At 52.9% G+C, this 15,549-nt stretch overlaps 1 protein-coding gene across 1 annotated transcript; it reads left to right on the top strand.

Moving 5' to 3' along the window:
- The first annotated feature begins 7,278 nt into the window (after nt 1-7,278).
- On the top strand, nt 7,279-12,339 carry LOC148218063 (uncharacterized). The gene is made up of 2 exons (XM_088158065.1): nt 7,279-7,379; nt 10,150-12,339. The coding sequence occupies exon 2, from the start codon at nt 10,177-10,179 to the stop codon at nt 11,332-11,334; it is 1,158 nt and encodes a 385-aa protein (XP_088014191.1). The 5' UTR covers nt 7,279-7,379; nt 10,150-10,176; the 3' UTR covers nt 11,335-12,339.
- Nucleotides 12,340-15,549: the final 3,210 nt, after the last annotated feature.

Here is a 15,549-nt window from a genome sequence, read left to right as displayed (position 1 = left end):
GTTCAGGCTAAAAAGCATCTTTGATTATTTGAAAAACAAAAAGAGGAAATGGTGGACAAAAGAGTTAAATATTCGGGACGTACTTTGAATGAAGGTTTGTGGTGTATTGACCCAGAGAGGATCTGGGGAATCTCAGAAGTAATCCAGGACTGAAAAGGAGGTGCAAGAATTCTGAGGATTAATAGGATATGGTAGGACCTGGATTGGGGATTCCCTGTTCTAGCCAGAATATTGTACGACTTTTTAAAGCCCAATAGCTTTAATGTTGTGGTATGGACAAGTGAAAAGAAAGAAAAGCTGAGAAAATGAAAAATAACAAAACCACTGGTGCCCTAACTATGGCTCTTCAAGTCTCAGAAAAGAAATTTGAATTGTATGTGTGTTTTAAGTACGTATTATATTACATTATTGGCTTTTTCAAATAATTAAATGAATGCTCTATGTTGGAAAACTTTGCTGTATGAATATAGGTTTAGTTCGGCGATTAACAGAACTTATAAGTAGTAGTGATAAATATATATTTTTGGACTATAATAATTTGATGTAAAAAGCTTTTGTTCATGTAACTAAATCAGAGAATGGTAAAAAAGATAATCAGAAAATTATTCAGATTCTTGGATTATGGGACACCAGAACCCCAGGGAAGGAAAAATAATAATTTACAGGTTGAGGGAGAATGATTCAGAATAATGCATGAAGGTCTATGAATATGCAACATGTTGCTGCATTTAGGAAGTGTTTTCTGAGTCAGTGTGTGCCCTTGGCTGAAGGCCAAGCATCCGGCCATTATAACCTTTGGCCAGAGCCAGGGCAGATATTCAATTATCTCCCTTGGAATTGATCTTTGCAATTCCTTACCCTGGGAATTCTCCACCTAGTGCGGGCTGGAGATAAGGGATGTATATTTCAAGCAGTCTGTGGCCAGAATCCTGTCTCTTGTGAAATCTCTGCCACAGGAAGCTGGGCTGGCACAGAGCCTGCCTTGGCACTTTGCTGTTCACAGCATCCACCCAGGACTCTGCCTCTCAATTACACTCACACACTGGGCTGCCTGCGATTCCATTGTTGGGAAATACACCAAGTTTAAAGAAAATTTTTTTTTAACATTCCGTTTTACTTGTCAGGCTTGGTTTGCTTTCTCTCAGGAAAGAAATTTTAAAAGTTATTTCTTATGGACTGTTAGACCACGCAACAGAGATGAGTTTAACATCTCAACAGACTGGGAATAGCCCCAAAGATTCCCACAAAGATAACAACATTCAACAAAACATCAAGGAAACATCAGCAAACATCAAGGAACACCCACCCCAGACACTGCCCCGGCATAGATGGAGACACCTGGTCTGGAAAAGACTGAGAAGGAAATCCAGGAGTGGGACCTCATTAACATCATAGGAGGAGAAATCCAGATGCAATAGGAAAACGGGAAACGGGAAGTGTGAACCTTCCAAAAACGTCAGCCAGAAGGGAATGGGAGAGGGAGATGCAGACGGGAAAATGAGGATAAAAAGGAGGCGGCGTTTTAGAGACCGCATGGCAAATGCCACATGGCCTCTCTCTTTGTTCATCAATAAAGTCACTTTTACAGGACTCCTCTGTCTCCTGCGGGCACACAAACCTCCGACCACGGGAATTTTCCCGCACAGCCCCGGCCACAGGGCAGACACCTCTGTGCCACCCACAGCAACCGGGACGAGCCAGCGCTGCTCCGGCACCGGCTCCTGCCGAGGCCCCAGCGGGAAGGAGACCGCGGGCAGCCGCTCCCGCAGCGCCCTCAGCCCAGCGCCAACACGGGCCGGCACCGGCACAACCAACCCGCCAGAGCCCCCTACCGCCCCCTCGGCCCGCAGCGAGCCCCGAGCCCCCGCACAACCGAGCGCGGCTCCCACCTGCGCTGGGGCCGCCTCCGAGCTCCGCCGCCGCCTCCCCGGGCTCCGGCCGCTGCCGCCGCTGCCGGGCCCGCACAGACGCTGCCACAATGGCGCCTTTGCTGCTCTGCCCAATCAGCGCGCGACAACCAGGAGTGACATTGGCACAATCAGCCAATGGCAGCGAGGGCCGGGCTCTGCACACGGCCCAGCCTCGGCCCGCGCTCTCAGGGCCCCCCGGGCTGTGGGAGGGCAAAGGCGGAGATGAGGAACAGCCCTGGAACGGGCCCGGGCCCGAGCCGCCATTGGCCTGGAAACACAAACAAAGTTCTCCGCAGCTCCCGGCACGCCTTTCCCAGCCCCGTCTTTTCGGTGGCTCTGGCTCAGCGGGAAGCCCTGGAGCCTCACTTCTGCTACCTCCTAATTAGGAGCGTCAGTGCATGGCTTTGATTTCCCCCAAAATGGGAAAACTGCCCCAAACCCCAGGGGATGAGTGGACGGGTGAGATTTCTTGCAGAAAACTCCAAAACCTCAGAGCAGGATAATGAGAAGTAAATGGAGACCCTTCAAACCAGCTTTCCACACGCCTCCCTCCTTCCAGCTGCACCTCCTACCCTGTCAGTGCAGGGTGTGAGAAACGGCGCTTGCTCTTTTAAAACTTTCAGCAATTTCTTAAACCTTAGAAAAATACAGCAAAAGACTGAATTAGGAGAAATATCAGCTCTGGGAGCACTGGACTAAACCCCCACGTGCTCCCCTACAGAATGGATGTTCTGCCTTTTATGGCCCTGGGCCCTCCCAAAGTCTTGTCGCTGAACTCCTTCTCTGCCGTCCATTGCTGGAGACTCCTTTCTTACATCTGCACTGGAGGTCAGGTGTAGGAACAAGCCGGCCCTCCCCAAATGCCCCGACTGCCTGAGCCATGTCGTGACAACAATGCAAGGGGGAGGGGAAAGAGGACTATGGGAGGATATATTACAATAACATCATTATACATCCACAAAATTTATCTTAACATACACACACTGTTCATCCTTTAATTGTGAGAGCCAACCACCACATTGCTCATCTGTAACAACAGCGACTGCACTGGCCCCCTAGATCAGAGGGGGATGGAGCCAGTGCCAGTCCACCCGAATCGGTGAGGGCAGAGACTACCCCCTGCCCACCTGGGTATTGCATCAGCCCAATACATATTTACAAAAGGCTATACATATTCAAACACTTAAACAGAGTTGCTCCCCTGTCCTACCTTTTTCAAGCATGTGCAGTTTTCCCAGTCCTCATCATTTGTTACTTTTCAATACATTCAACAGGTGTGAATTCCTTCACTGGTTAAATGTTAACATTATAACAACTCTTCACCAACATTCACAACACAGCATTCGCATTAAAAGATCTCTAAACTTTAGGAAAACTTCTTTTACAAAAGTCAACCCTAGAAAACACATATTATTCACTCTAACAATTGCTAAAACAGTGTAATATAGTTATCACAATGGTCTTGAGATTAGAGCCAGGATTGGACTAAGGAGTGTGACTGGGGCTACCATTGGGCTTACGACTAAGAACGGTGTTGGCCTTAGGGCAGGAACTGGGCCTGAGTTTGGGAATTCAAGATGAAGCTGGCATTGGAGTGTGGGCTGGCACTCAAAGCTGCACTTAGGGCTTGAGACTACCATTGGAGTTGGGCTTAGAGTTGCTATTGGGGCTGGTTTTGCCTTAGGGCTAAACGTGGCATTTGGTTTAGGGCTGAGCATTTGGTAGGGGCTGGAACTGGGGCTGGGCTTTGCGGTTAGGGCTTGGATTTATATTAGAGCTGGAATTGGGGTTAAGGCTAAATGTGCCATTTGCCTTAGGCCTGGCCTTGAGATTGGCTCTGGGGCTGCACGAGTCTGGCACTGGGATGAGATTGAATCCAGGAGAGTGAGTGTGTCTCAACATGGAGTGAGATTGAGATCAGGATCAGGGTGAGCTTTGGGACCGAGCGCACGCCCAGACGGACAGGGGAGATGTCACTGCAGGATGTCCCTGGCATCGTCACAGCCCTGCTCAGGCACCACCAAAAGGCAGCAGGAGCTGGCTGGTCCAACATCCAGGTGCTTCCAGCACCGAGAATATCCCTCTGTCCAGTCCCTTTGGCTGTCCCGGACAGGCTCCCTCCAGGCTCTTTGTCACCTCCTCGATGGCAGAGCATGGGATATTGAGTGGCTTCTAGGACCCTGCAGAGTCCTTGAGGAGGGCAAGCCTTGCTTAGCCACAACCAAATTCTCTCCCTGTCATACACAGCATTCCCATCCTGCATCCAATCCCATCCCTGTGCCACTTTCTGGGAAGAAAGGAAGCCCAGTCAAATCCAGAACAGTGGGAACATTCTGACAGTTCTCTGAGAAAATCCTAATGTATTTAACACTAATGCTCCGAAGAAGATCAGATCTTGATCTGCAAACACATTCCTGGTACTCGGAGGCCATCTGACCAGTAGAGTGGGGGAGCTTCCTGCAGGTGGAAAAACCTCCTTGGTTTCATGTGAATCTTTCCTGCTGCAAAGCGTGGGGGGTTCCCCACTGGAACAGGGACAGCGTTCTGGGAACTGACTGTAGGCTGAACACAAGTGGCTCCAGGACACTTCCTGCTGGGACACTTGCCTCTGGGATCAGCTTCTTGGAGTCAGATGGGCTCCCCTTTTTACTTCCAGGCATTTTCTGCCCATCTGCATCCTCAGGGATGAGGCTGTTTGTCTCATAGCCGTGGCTCTGAGGGAGCAGGGACGCCTGTCCAAAGGGCTGCCTCCCTCTGCACTCTGGCAGCTCTCACCCAGGCTCTGGCAGGGGTGAAGGCTCTTGCAGAAATATCCCAAGGCTGGAGATCTTCCTCACCCTGCTCCTCCACTGCTGATACCACAGAGTTCCCTGCACATAGGAACATCACCTTTTCTTCTGCAGGAACCTGTTCAGCACAACACCCAAGGGTCTTCTCCTGTAGCACCACCACAGCATCCTTAAAGCTGTGGACTAGCAAGTGACAGTTCCTGGAAATTGCTGCTGTGTGTCTGGCTGCAGGAAACCCCTTCTGGAATGCCCTTGGTCTCCATTTTTTGCTTTCTGGATTTTCCTGGCCAATCTGCATTGATTGCCAGCGAAAATCGCGAGGGTGCCGCGTGAGCAGCGGCCGAAAGCGCTGAGCGGGGCCATCAAACCCAGCCCAGCAACTCCCGGCGTTCGCCAGCCCAGAGGTGGCGCGGACAGCGCGGCCGAGGGTGGAGAACCAGCCCGGCTGTGCGGGAGGGCTCTCACGTGGGAATGTGGTTCTCTAAGAAGGCCATAACTAAATGCTTGCATGGGGATTTTGGCTTCTGGAGCAGTGGGGTAGGGCTGTTGTTGGTTCCTACCCCTCCATCCCATGATGATGCAAGGGGTGAGGGATGCCATGTGTGCTGTGCACTGGCAGTGATCCTCAAGAAATCCTATGAATCCTCTCTTTCAAACTAGTCAAGCTCCTGGAAAAGATGGGTCCAAAAAAAAAGTGTTCAGTTTTGTGCCCTCCTGCCCTTGTGTGGTGAGGGGCAGGAGGCAGAGGTCCAGCTTGGTCTCTCTTTGACCTTTCCTTTGAGACAACACTGTCTGCTCCCACCACAAAGGCACAGAGGGTGCTCTTTGCCCCCACCAGTGGGAAGTGGCTCTGCTGAGCCCACTGAGAGTGCTGGAAGATGAGTCTGTGAACTAAACAGTTGAATATTGCCTAGAGGGGGTAGCAGGCAGTAGATGTGCCACCATTCTCTTTCCAGGACCCCACGGGGAGTACTAGAACAGAGGTCTGTGAGGCTGAGAGGTTGAATATTGCCTGGGAGGGTGGCAGGCACTGGATGTGACTCGACTCATGTGGGCACTGGCCTGGCCTTTCCTGTTTGTGCAGAACAAGCTCACTGTTCACCACGGGTGTTCTCTTTCCAGCACAGATTCTCTGTGTGTTGTTTGCACTGGGAGGGAGATTTCTAGGTTGTCTTTTGTTTCTTCATTAAAGGCGAATGATGGTGGGCAGAGCTCTGCAGAGAGTGAGATGAAGAAAGGAACAGGGTTGGTTGCCCCTAAAACATGAGAGGAGAGGAACAGTCCCATTGTCCCCCCCTGAGCCTCGCCAGAGGGAAATAACCAAGAAATTGTCCCCAATCACAGGGTTTTGTGCAGCCTTGTGTTACCTGCAGGAATGCGGGACCTGTCTTCGAGTATGTGTGTGGGGGAGGGTTGGGGAAGTGAGAAGAAGTTCTAGGGACATATTTTAACTAATTGTAAGCATCAACGGTGCCACAATGTGCCACCCATACTCCTCTCTCCTGTCCCCATCCCCACCGTGTCATGATCCCACAGAGAGACCCACAGGGGGGTCGGGGCCAGGAGGGCTCTAGAAAAGTGCAGTGCACACGTGTGCCAGTGTGCAGAGCTCTGTGTGCACACACAGACACCGAAGTGCACACGTGTGTCAGTGTGCACAGCTGCACACACGGATATTTTCTAGCGTGTCCAGATGTAAGAGTGCCCGTCCCGCTTTGCACAGTGTCCATGTGTGCGGGTGTGCACAGCACTGTTCACATCTGTGCACTGCTGTGTACACGTGTGTGGAGTCTGTGCACAGCTCTGTGCTTGTAGGTGTGCACAGCTCCGCAAGGGTGAGCACGGCTCTGTGTGGGACATCCGTGTGTCAATGACACTGCACGTATTCGTGTGCACGAGCTCTCTAAGGACAACAGGTCTTGTGCTTGTGGGCAGGTGAGCATTAGTGGAGACTGTGCCTAGGTGGGTGTGTGTGTGTGTCTGTGTGTCTGTGTCTGTGTGTCTGTGTGTCTGTGTGTGCCCGTCTGTAAGAGCCAAAACGAGCTATGTGGGTCTCCAGACGGATGATACCGCAATTCACAGGTCGTGGAGCCTTTTCAGCCACAGCTGTAGGTTCGTCTGAAGCTTCTCTAGTTCTGGTTACAGTGCATTCTATACTTTCCATTACAGAGCATCCTTTACTGTTACCTATAGCCTGTCCTTACTACTAACATTACCATATTCATGTTACTATTGTCCAATCACCAAAGGTTAGTATGACACACTTTAAGCTCGAAGTACTTTTTCAGTTTTCTTGCATTGGAAAATTCTGAGATCTTTTCTCTACTTGCCACACCAGCTTTCTTGTTTGTCTGTGAAAATCTTTTTGCTTGTTAAGAACATCTTTTGTTGGAGATGGATTTATCCTTTGCTCTAAGTCACACAAGCCCCGTCCCCCTCGCTCGCTCTTTGTCTCCTGGTGGCGGCGGCCCCGGGGCCGGGCTCTCCCCGGCTCTGCCCAATCAGCGCGCGAATTCGAGGAGTGACAGCGGAATCAGCCAATCGCCGCGAGGGGCGGGCTCTGCACGCGGCACGGACTCTGCTCCCTTTGCCCGAGCTCCGCCATTTCTCGGAAACCTCGCCTGAGGAGCGGGCAGGAGGCCAAGGAACCGCTGCTGCCCTGAACCGCCGGGAGCTCGGGGTGAGCGGGAGCTGAGGGCGCTGGGAGCTGGGGGTGAGTCCGGGATGGAGCCCAGACCCACCTGCAGCCTCGGCAGGAGCCGGTGCCGGAGCAGCGCTGGCTCGTCCCGGTTGCTGTGGGTAGCACAGAGGTAGCTGCCCTTGTCTCTGGGGCTCTACGGGATAATTCACGTGGCGAGAGGTTTGTGTGCACAAAAGAGACAGAGGAGTCCTGTAAAAGTCACTTTATTCATGAACAAGGGGAGAGGCCATGCGGCATTTGCCATGCGGTCTCTGAAACGCAGCCGCCTTTTTATCCTCATTTTCCCGGCCGGATCTCCCTCTCCCTTTCCCCACTGCCTGAGGTACTTGGAGGGTTCAGACTTCGCGATCCGCCTACTTCATGCCCTCGTTAATATGCACCCCTCCTTTTGTATAACATCCGATATTCCCGGCTCTGTTAAGTGTTTCTCCTTCTCGAAGTTCAGGAATTGAGAAGGATCTTGGCTGAGCAGTTGTCCGTACCAATTAATTTTCTGAAAATGATGGTTTGTCTTGTTACTTCCTTTTGTACAAATTCCTGGCCCTGTCTCCAGGCACATTCATCTTACTCTGTTCAAACCCTCTTCTCATTTTCTCAATAATTATCTTTACTAACTTTATTACCATTGACTTAGTCTCTTTTCCTGGATCCTCTTTGATTTTGGGATTATTCTCAGTGACCTCATTCCCTGTCCTTTTGTAGCCGTTTCTGGATCAGGAGGCCTGGCTGCCACCTGCGTCCCCTTGCTCACCTGCTGAATGAGCTGCACTCAGTGCATGGTAAAAAGATGAGAGTTGCTGCAGCACATCAGAGGAGGAGCAGCATTCGTTTAACCCATGGTCTGCCAGGGAACCACGAAAACGTGTCCCGTTCCCATCCTTTCTACATTTGGATTGGAATATGAGCTGTTTTCTTCTTTCCTTTGTTATCTGTTTCACCACTTTTTGGTTATCATCTGTTTGCAAATAGCAGTTTCAATCATTTAATTTTCCACAAACTCCTCTCCTTCTTTTAATAGATAATCTGATTCTATCCCATGGTGACATGTCTCATTCTTCATTTCCTTGGATTGGTGGGCAGTAAAGTCAGGAGCTGGAGCTGTCTGTTTAGTTATTATTTCGAGGACAGTTTTTAACCTAATTATGCCACTCAAATTATGGATGGATTTTTTTTGTCTCCTGGTACGAAATCATTAGGGCTTCCAGGGGCTGGTCCGTGGTGTTGTAGGATTTGTTCTGGTGGCCGTTCATCTTTTTCCCATTTTTGGGTGCTCCCTCCAGCCAGGGCTGCATCAATTGACCACTTTTCTCTAAATAATCATCAAATACTTGGATTCCCAACTGATTTCTCTGAACAGTGACAGCACATGTTGGACTGGGGAGAGGGATTATTCCCCCCTCCCACATTTTTCATGAAGTTTTCACAACGTTTTCCTTTGCTGTTTCTCTTTGCAGCTTAACCAATTTCTGTTGCAGTCAGATATCCTCACTATGGGCTCTGCCTTTAGTTGTGCAAATTCCATCTGTGCAAGCAGGCAGAGCTGGGGGTGAGGGGCAGAGGAAATCAGCGAAGTTCCTCTCCCAGGGAACAAGACCCTGGTACATGGTGCACACTTTGCCCTAGCTGTGTTAATTTGCATTTCTAAAGCTCCTCTCCTGGCTGTGCCTGGATCCAATGCTTCTATTCCAGAGCAGTCATTGGGTGATCCACAAGTGCACCCCCACAATCTGCATTATTTTTTGCCATTTTTTTTTCCTTTTTAACAATATTTCTTAAATGTTTATGCATTGAAGCATCACCTTTAAAGCTTTTCTGGTATTGCAAAATCCACCCTAAACGTGAACATGGAAAAACCCATATGGAAATGTTGCCATCATTAAGAGCCATTCAAAAATATACACAAAAATTTCCAATGCAATCAAGATTTTCCTACTTCTTCTCCAAGGAGTAAAAATTGCTTGTCACATCCTTGGCCCAAACCTAACTGACAACACAAAAGTAGGATTATTCTCCACTAGATGGAGAATTACCAGGGTAAAAAATTTCACACACCAATTCCAAGGGAGATAATGGAATATCTGCCCTGGATCTGGCACTTTTTCTGGCCAAAGCCAATGGCAAAAGCCATAGCCATGGCATCTTGGCTTCTATCACCAGCTTCCAAAGGTGTTTCTTTATTTCCTGTTTGTTCTTTCAACCTGACCTGAGCTCTGGGGGTGCAAGGGCTTGTGAAGGTCCCATTGTATTCCTAAAGCAGCCATGGATGCACGTGGGAGGAGCAGGTGGGATTGTGCAGGAGAAAGAGGAATAATAGGAGGAAGAGTAGGGACACAGGAGTAGGAAGAGAAGAAACAGGAAGGAGCACAAGGTTCCCCCCTCCCTGTATCTGCAGCCTCTCCCCAGGCCTCAGGAGCATTGTCCCCATCGCATGCAGCAGGTGACCGGAGAGGGGGATCCATGATTTTCACATGGGTTAATCTTGGTATTTCTGAGCTTTATTTGGCTAAATGTTGGTGCTTTGGTTTTTTGCAGCAGTTGAATCTTTCTATTTTGGAGAGGGTTTTGGCTAAATCTTGGTGTTTGTGGGGGTTTTGATCTGCGTCATGATGTTTGGAGGATTTTTGGTTTGAATCTTGGTGTTTTGGAGGTTCTTACAGACACAAGATGCCCAATGAGTTCCTGAGTTGCACTTGGACAAGGAGGAACACCCAGCCCAACACACTCTTCTCTTGTTTTTTCCCCAAACCAGGATTTGTCATTCCCAAGGCATTGGCAGATGGAGGAGGAAAAGCCCCGGAGATCCCTCTTGAGGAGGGGCTGCAAACCCAGCCCAGGGAGCTGCGAGGAGGAAAGACCCTCCCTGAGCCAGGAAGGCGGCCGGAGATCCAGGCAGAGCTCAGAGCTGGTGGAGAAGCCTCCTGGAGGGGAGAAGCCCCACGAGTGCTCGGAATGTGGGAAGGGTTTCAGGTACAGCTCCCAGCTGATCCAGCACCAGAGGATCCACACTGGCGAAAAGCCCTATGAGTGTGGGGAATGTGGGAAGGGATTCATCAACAGCTCCAGCCTGATCCGGCACCAGAGAGTCCACACTGGGGAAAAGCCCTATGAGTGTGGGGATTGTGGGAAGAGCTTCAGGAACAGCTCCAACCTGCGCCAGCACCAGATGATCCACACTGGGGAAAAGCCTTACGAGTGTGGGGAATGTGGGAAGGGATTCAGAGACAGCTTCTGCCTGATCCGGCACCAGATGATCCACACAGAGGAAGGGCCCTACGAGTGTGGGGAATGTGGGAAGAGCTTCACCGACAGCTCCAGCCTGATCCGGCACCAGGTGATCCACACTGGGGAAAAGCCCTACCAGTGTGGGCAATGTGGGAAGAGTTTCAACTACAGCTCCAGCCTGATCCGGCACCAGGTGATCCACACAGGGGAAGGGCCCTACAGCTGCTTGGAATGTGGGAAGAGCTTTGGGTGGAGCTCCGGCCTGATAAACCACCGGCGCACCCACACTGGGGAGAGGCCCTACGAGTGTCTCAAGTGTGGGAAGAGGTTTCAGAGAAGCTCCACTCTCGTCAGACATGAGCAGATTCACACAGATGAGAGGCCCTTCCGCTGCCCCGACTGCGGAAAGAGATTCAACCGCAACTCCACCCTCACTCTCCACCGGCGCATCCACACTGGGGAGAGGCCCTACAAGTGTCCCAAGTGTGGGAAGAGGTTTCAGACCACCTTTAATCTCCTCGTACATGAGCGGATTCACACAGAGGAGAGGCCATTCTCCTGCCCTGACTGCGGGAAGGGATTCAAGCAGAACTCCCATCTCACTGTCCACCGGCGCATCCACACTGGGGAGAGGCCCTACGAGTGTCCTGAGTGTGGGAAGAGCTTCTCCAGGAGCTCAACCTTGACCCAACACCAACGGAGTCACCACTAAGGGAAGCCCTGTGAGTGCCCCGAGTGTGGGAAGAGCTTCGTGCTCTGCTCCAGCTCCATCCCCCATGGGAGGATCGGTGTTGGATGATCCCCAGTGATCCCCGTTGGGCAGAGCTCTGGTGATCCCTGTTGGATAGGGGAAAGGGGTTGGAGAGATTTCTTTCCCTTCTCCTTGTGCTGCTGTGATTTGGTTATAATAAATTCCCTCGCTGTGCCCAGGCTGGCTCTGTTGTTCCCGTGCTGGTGCTCGGGGCGGGATCTCTCCTGTTCCTTCTCTCAACTCCCGGGGCTGTCCTCAGCCAATCAGAGAATGCGATGAAGAAGATTCAGCCAATGAGAGAGAGCAGCTGTGATGACTCACCGGTTGCCGGGCAGACTCACAGCACCCAGTGTTCCCCACCTGGGCAGGTGTAAGGGTCGGTCCGAAATTCCCCTCGATTTTGCCTCCCGACCGTCGCAAGGAGACCTCGAGGACCCCACCCAGGCTGACTCTGGACAATGGTTTACTGGCCGGGCCAGGTGGATGCTCGTGACTGTGTGCTGGTGTATTGTGTTCACTGGACTGTGCTGTTGTGGCACCAACCAGAGGTTGTGTTGTACCAACTGAGGACTGCTTGTCCGTACCTGTCTCCTGCAGCACCACACAATGGTCCATAAAACTTCCCACCTCTTGGCCAGAGGCCACTCGCTTTGGAGAAGGACTATAAAAGAGCGACCCTCTGGGAAAGACCCTTTGAGATCTCTCCACTGATGAAGACCCCCTGGAGAAGACCCCTGAGATCTCCCCACGGACGAAGACTCGTCTATCGGATGACCCGTGAGGACGCCCGTCTCATCTGTTGGTAGCTATTCTCCCATCCCTTCCTTTCCTTCCCCTTTCCCTATACTTTGTTTCCTATACCTCTCCCCTTTACCGTAACTGAATTGTTGGCATTTGATGAAATGCATTGCTGTTGTTGAATAAACTGATTTTCTGCTGTTGAATAAACTGATTTTGTCCCCTGCATTTTGCCTGTTTGCACCTTTGAGATCAAAAGAACCATCACGACCCCCACTCTGCATTAATAGCGGATGGTGACAGCAGGGTCTGCAGCGGCTGCTGGGACAGGAGCTTTGTGGGCAGAGAAAAGGGGGTAACACTGAGCCAGGGTTCCCCAGGGGGAGCACACAGGCTCTGGAGGAGGGGGCCCACGACTCGTTAGGACCCGTTCTCACCTTCTTGCACAGGTAGAAGCCGAACTCCAGTGCCAGGAAGATGAAGCCCAGCACAGAGCCCCCAGTCCCCATCAGCACCTTGGTGTCGATGGTGTCTGGCAACATCTCTGGGCGTTCACAAGGGTCAGAACCCCCCCAGACCTGTCACAGATACCCGAAACCCCTCTAAGCACCCTCCCAATTGCCTCCAGCCCACGTAGGACCCCTTAAAATCTCCTCCCAGTCTCTTTCCAGCACGACCAACCTCATTCCAACCCCTGCTTTTCCATTCCTGATCTTCCATCCCCTCCAGGCTCACTCAAATCCCTCCCAGTTACACCCAGCATCCCCAGACTCCCTCCCAGTGCCCACCAGGACCCCCGGAACCCCATCCCACCCTCCCCAACATCCTTCAGACTCCTCAGCCATTCTAGAACCCCCAGCCTTACTCCCAGTTTAAACCAGGCTATCTTATACTCTCTCCCAGTTACTCCCAGCACACCTCAATTCCCCTACCAGTCCCCCCAATACCTCCCTCACTCCCCCCCCGCTGTGGGGTCCGGGCCGTGCCCCAGTGCCGGCTCAGGGGGTGCTCCAGGCTGACGTGCTCCACCTGGAGCTGGAGCTGACCCCGTGCCGGGGGGGGTTTCCAGCAGCACCAGGAGCTGGTAGAAATCCAGTCCCCACTGGGGACCAGGTCGGTGGCCACCATGTGTCCCGAGGGCTCCTGCTGGCCCTGGAACCATCTCAGCTGGATGTCGGCAGGGTAGAAATCCATCAGGGAGCAGAGCAGGCAGCCGGGGCCAGCGACCCCATCCCCAACAAAGCTCCCACTCCAGCACTGTCCCTGCCTAGGACTTGCCCACAGCTCCCCAAGGCCCTTGTCCCCACACAGGGTCTCTGCAATGCCCTGGCCTTGTGCCCAGGCCAGCACTGGCCCTGAGCAGGATGTGCCCATCCCAAGGAACATGGGGAAGTTGGCACTTCTCCTAGAGCAGCCATTGGGATCTAATTGGACAAACAGAGGTGCCCAGTCAGGGGAGGGATGTTGGTCCTGTCAGAATCTCTGATAAGCCCTGTTTACCCAGGGCCTGAAGCACCAGGAAGACATTCAGACATCTTGGGCATCCAAGAAGTGAAAATCCCCTGAGAAGTGGTTCCTGAGAGCTGTCCATGGCTGTGATTCCCCCGCTGCCTGTTTTCTCCCAGAGCTTTCCCCGTGGGACAGCCCAGAGCTGTGGAAATAATGGGTGGTGTGGATGTGGGAAGTGCCACACCTGAGCAATTCCTCAAGCTTCAGCCTTGTCTTGAGGTGATCATTTCCCAGTTCTCTCCAGTGTCTCCAGTGCCTGGAGATCCAAATCACCTGGCTATTTCCCAGGTTCATGACACCTCTGTCCTATCATATCCCAATTTTCCAATATTCCGGAGTCTCGTTGTCCCAAGAAGAGGGGGTCAGTCCATCTCCTGTTTCCCCGTGGGGCAGGAGGATGAACAGTGGCAATTCTGCTCAGACCCACTGGGTGAGTGGTTGGGGTCAGCTCTGGGGTGTCTGGAAGGAAAAACCCTTGGAGAGGAGGGGTACTGGGAGATGGGGGGTGTGGGGCTGGGGGCTGTTGGAGGATGGATTGTGTTGGAGTGGGGGTGTCCCCACAGGGTCCCCAGCTGCCTTTGGATCCCTGCCTGCCCCCCTCGGCCCCCCGGGTGCCCGGTCCCCTCCAGGGGCAGCTGCCCCGTGCAGGAAGCTGCAGGGATGCGGGGAGCGGGGCTGGATCCGTGCCCCAGCCGGGATGGACTCTGTGCCAGGGCTGGGCTTGTGGCCAGGGCTGGGGGCTGTGCCAAGCCGGGCTTTGGCCTGGGGGCTGTCAGGGAGGGCGCAGGGAGGAGTCCCGGCAGGGATAAAGGTGCTCCTGCCCTGCTGCAGCCTCAGCCAGCGCTGCCCAGGGCGAGAGGAAGATGAAGGTGGCTGTGCTCAGCGTGGCCCTGCTCTTCTCCATCCTGCTCTGCCCCCCGGCACAGGCCAAGGTGAGGCACCAGCCAAACGCTGTCCCCACACCCTGCCCTTTGTCCCCTCCCATCCCACCCTTTCGGTTTCTTCAGGAATTCCGTCCCTGCTTCCTCCTCTGTGTCCTCTCCAGGGTCCCCAAACGCCTCCCACTGACCATTCCCGAGGCCTTTCCTTCCATGTCTCCTCCCGTGAATCCTTTGCCTTTCTTCCTGGTCACTGCAGCGGGGTCCCCTTCAACAGTTCCCCGAGTCACCCCCACTTCCCAAATCCTCTCTCGGTCCTGTCGCTTTTGTCCTGACCCATCCTCGTTCTTCTGTCCCCACCCAGCCCCTCCCTTGCATTCCCATGTCCCTACCCTGCAATTCCTTTCTCCTCCCTTGTACCTCACACCGAGCCCCTTCCCCAGACCCAGCCCAGTCCCTTGGGCCCTCCATTGACCCCAGTTCAGTGTCTTTGGCTCTCCCCCCACCTCAAACAGATCTCCTTGGAGGCCCTGAATTCCCACCCTATCACCTCCATCCTGCTCCCTGTCCCCCCACAGCCCCCCCCCCACTGGATCTAATCCAGGTTAAAGTTTTGTTCTTGTTTCCCAGGCGCTCCTGGAAGGAACCCAAGATGATCTGCCGGAGGTGAGTGGGGTGCTGGGATTGGAGGGCATTCCCTCTGGGAATTTGGGGGCAGTTATGTCCTCCCATCCTTTGCTGGCACCGGGGCCATCCCAGTTCCCAGCGAGGTCTCCTGGTCTCTCTGCAGATTGATGTAGACGATGTCGTGATCCTGGAGACGCCTCTGGTGGGTACCACGAGTTCTGGCAGTGTCAGACCCTCCCCTTGCATGGCCACCACACCCCAGACCATCCCAGTTTGTCCCAGCACAGCCCAGTGCACCCCTACTGACACCCCAGACAACTCCCCTACCCCACAGATCCTCCCCAGAGCACCCCTTTCCCAGGCCCCCATTGCATTCCCATCCCTGTTCCCCCAGCACCCCCCTGGGTGACCCAGGACGCAGCCC

The sequence above is a fragment of the Sturnus vulgaris genome, unplaced genomic scaffold (genome assembly GCF_052056855.1).
Source record: "Sturnus vulgaris isolate bStuVul1 unplaced genomic scaffold, bStuVul1.hap1 Scaffold_195, whole genome shotgun sequence".
Taxonomy (NCBI): Eukaryota; Metazoa; Chordata; class Aves; order Passeriformes; family Sturnidae; genus Sturnus; species Sturnus vulgaris.
This window is presented reverse-complemented; position numbering and strand designations above follow the sequence as displayed.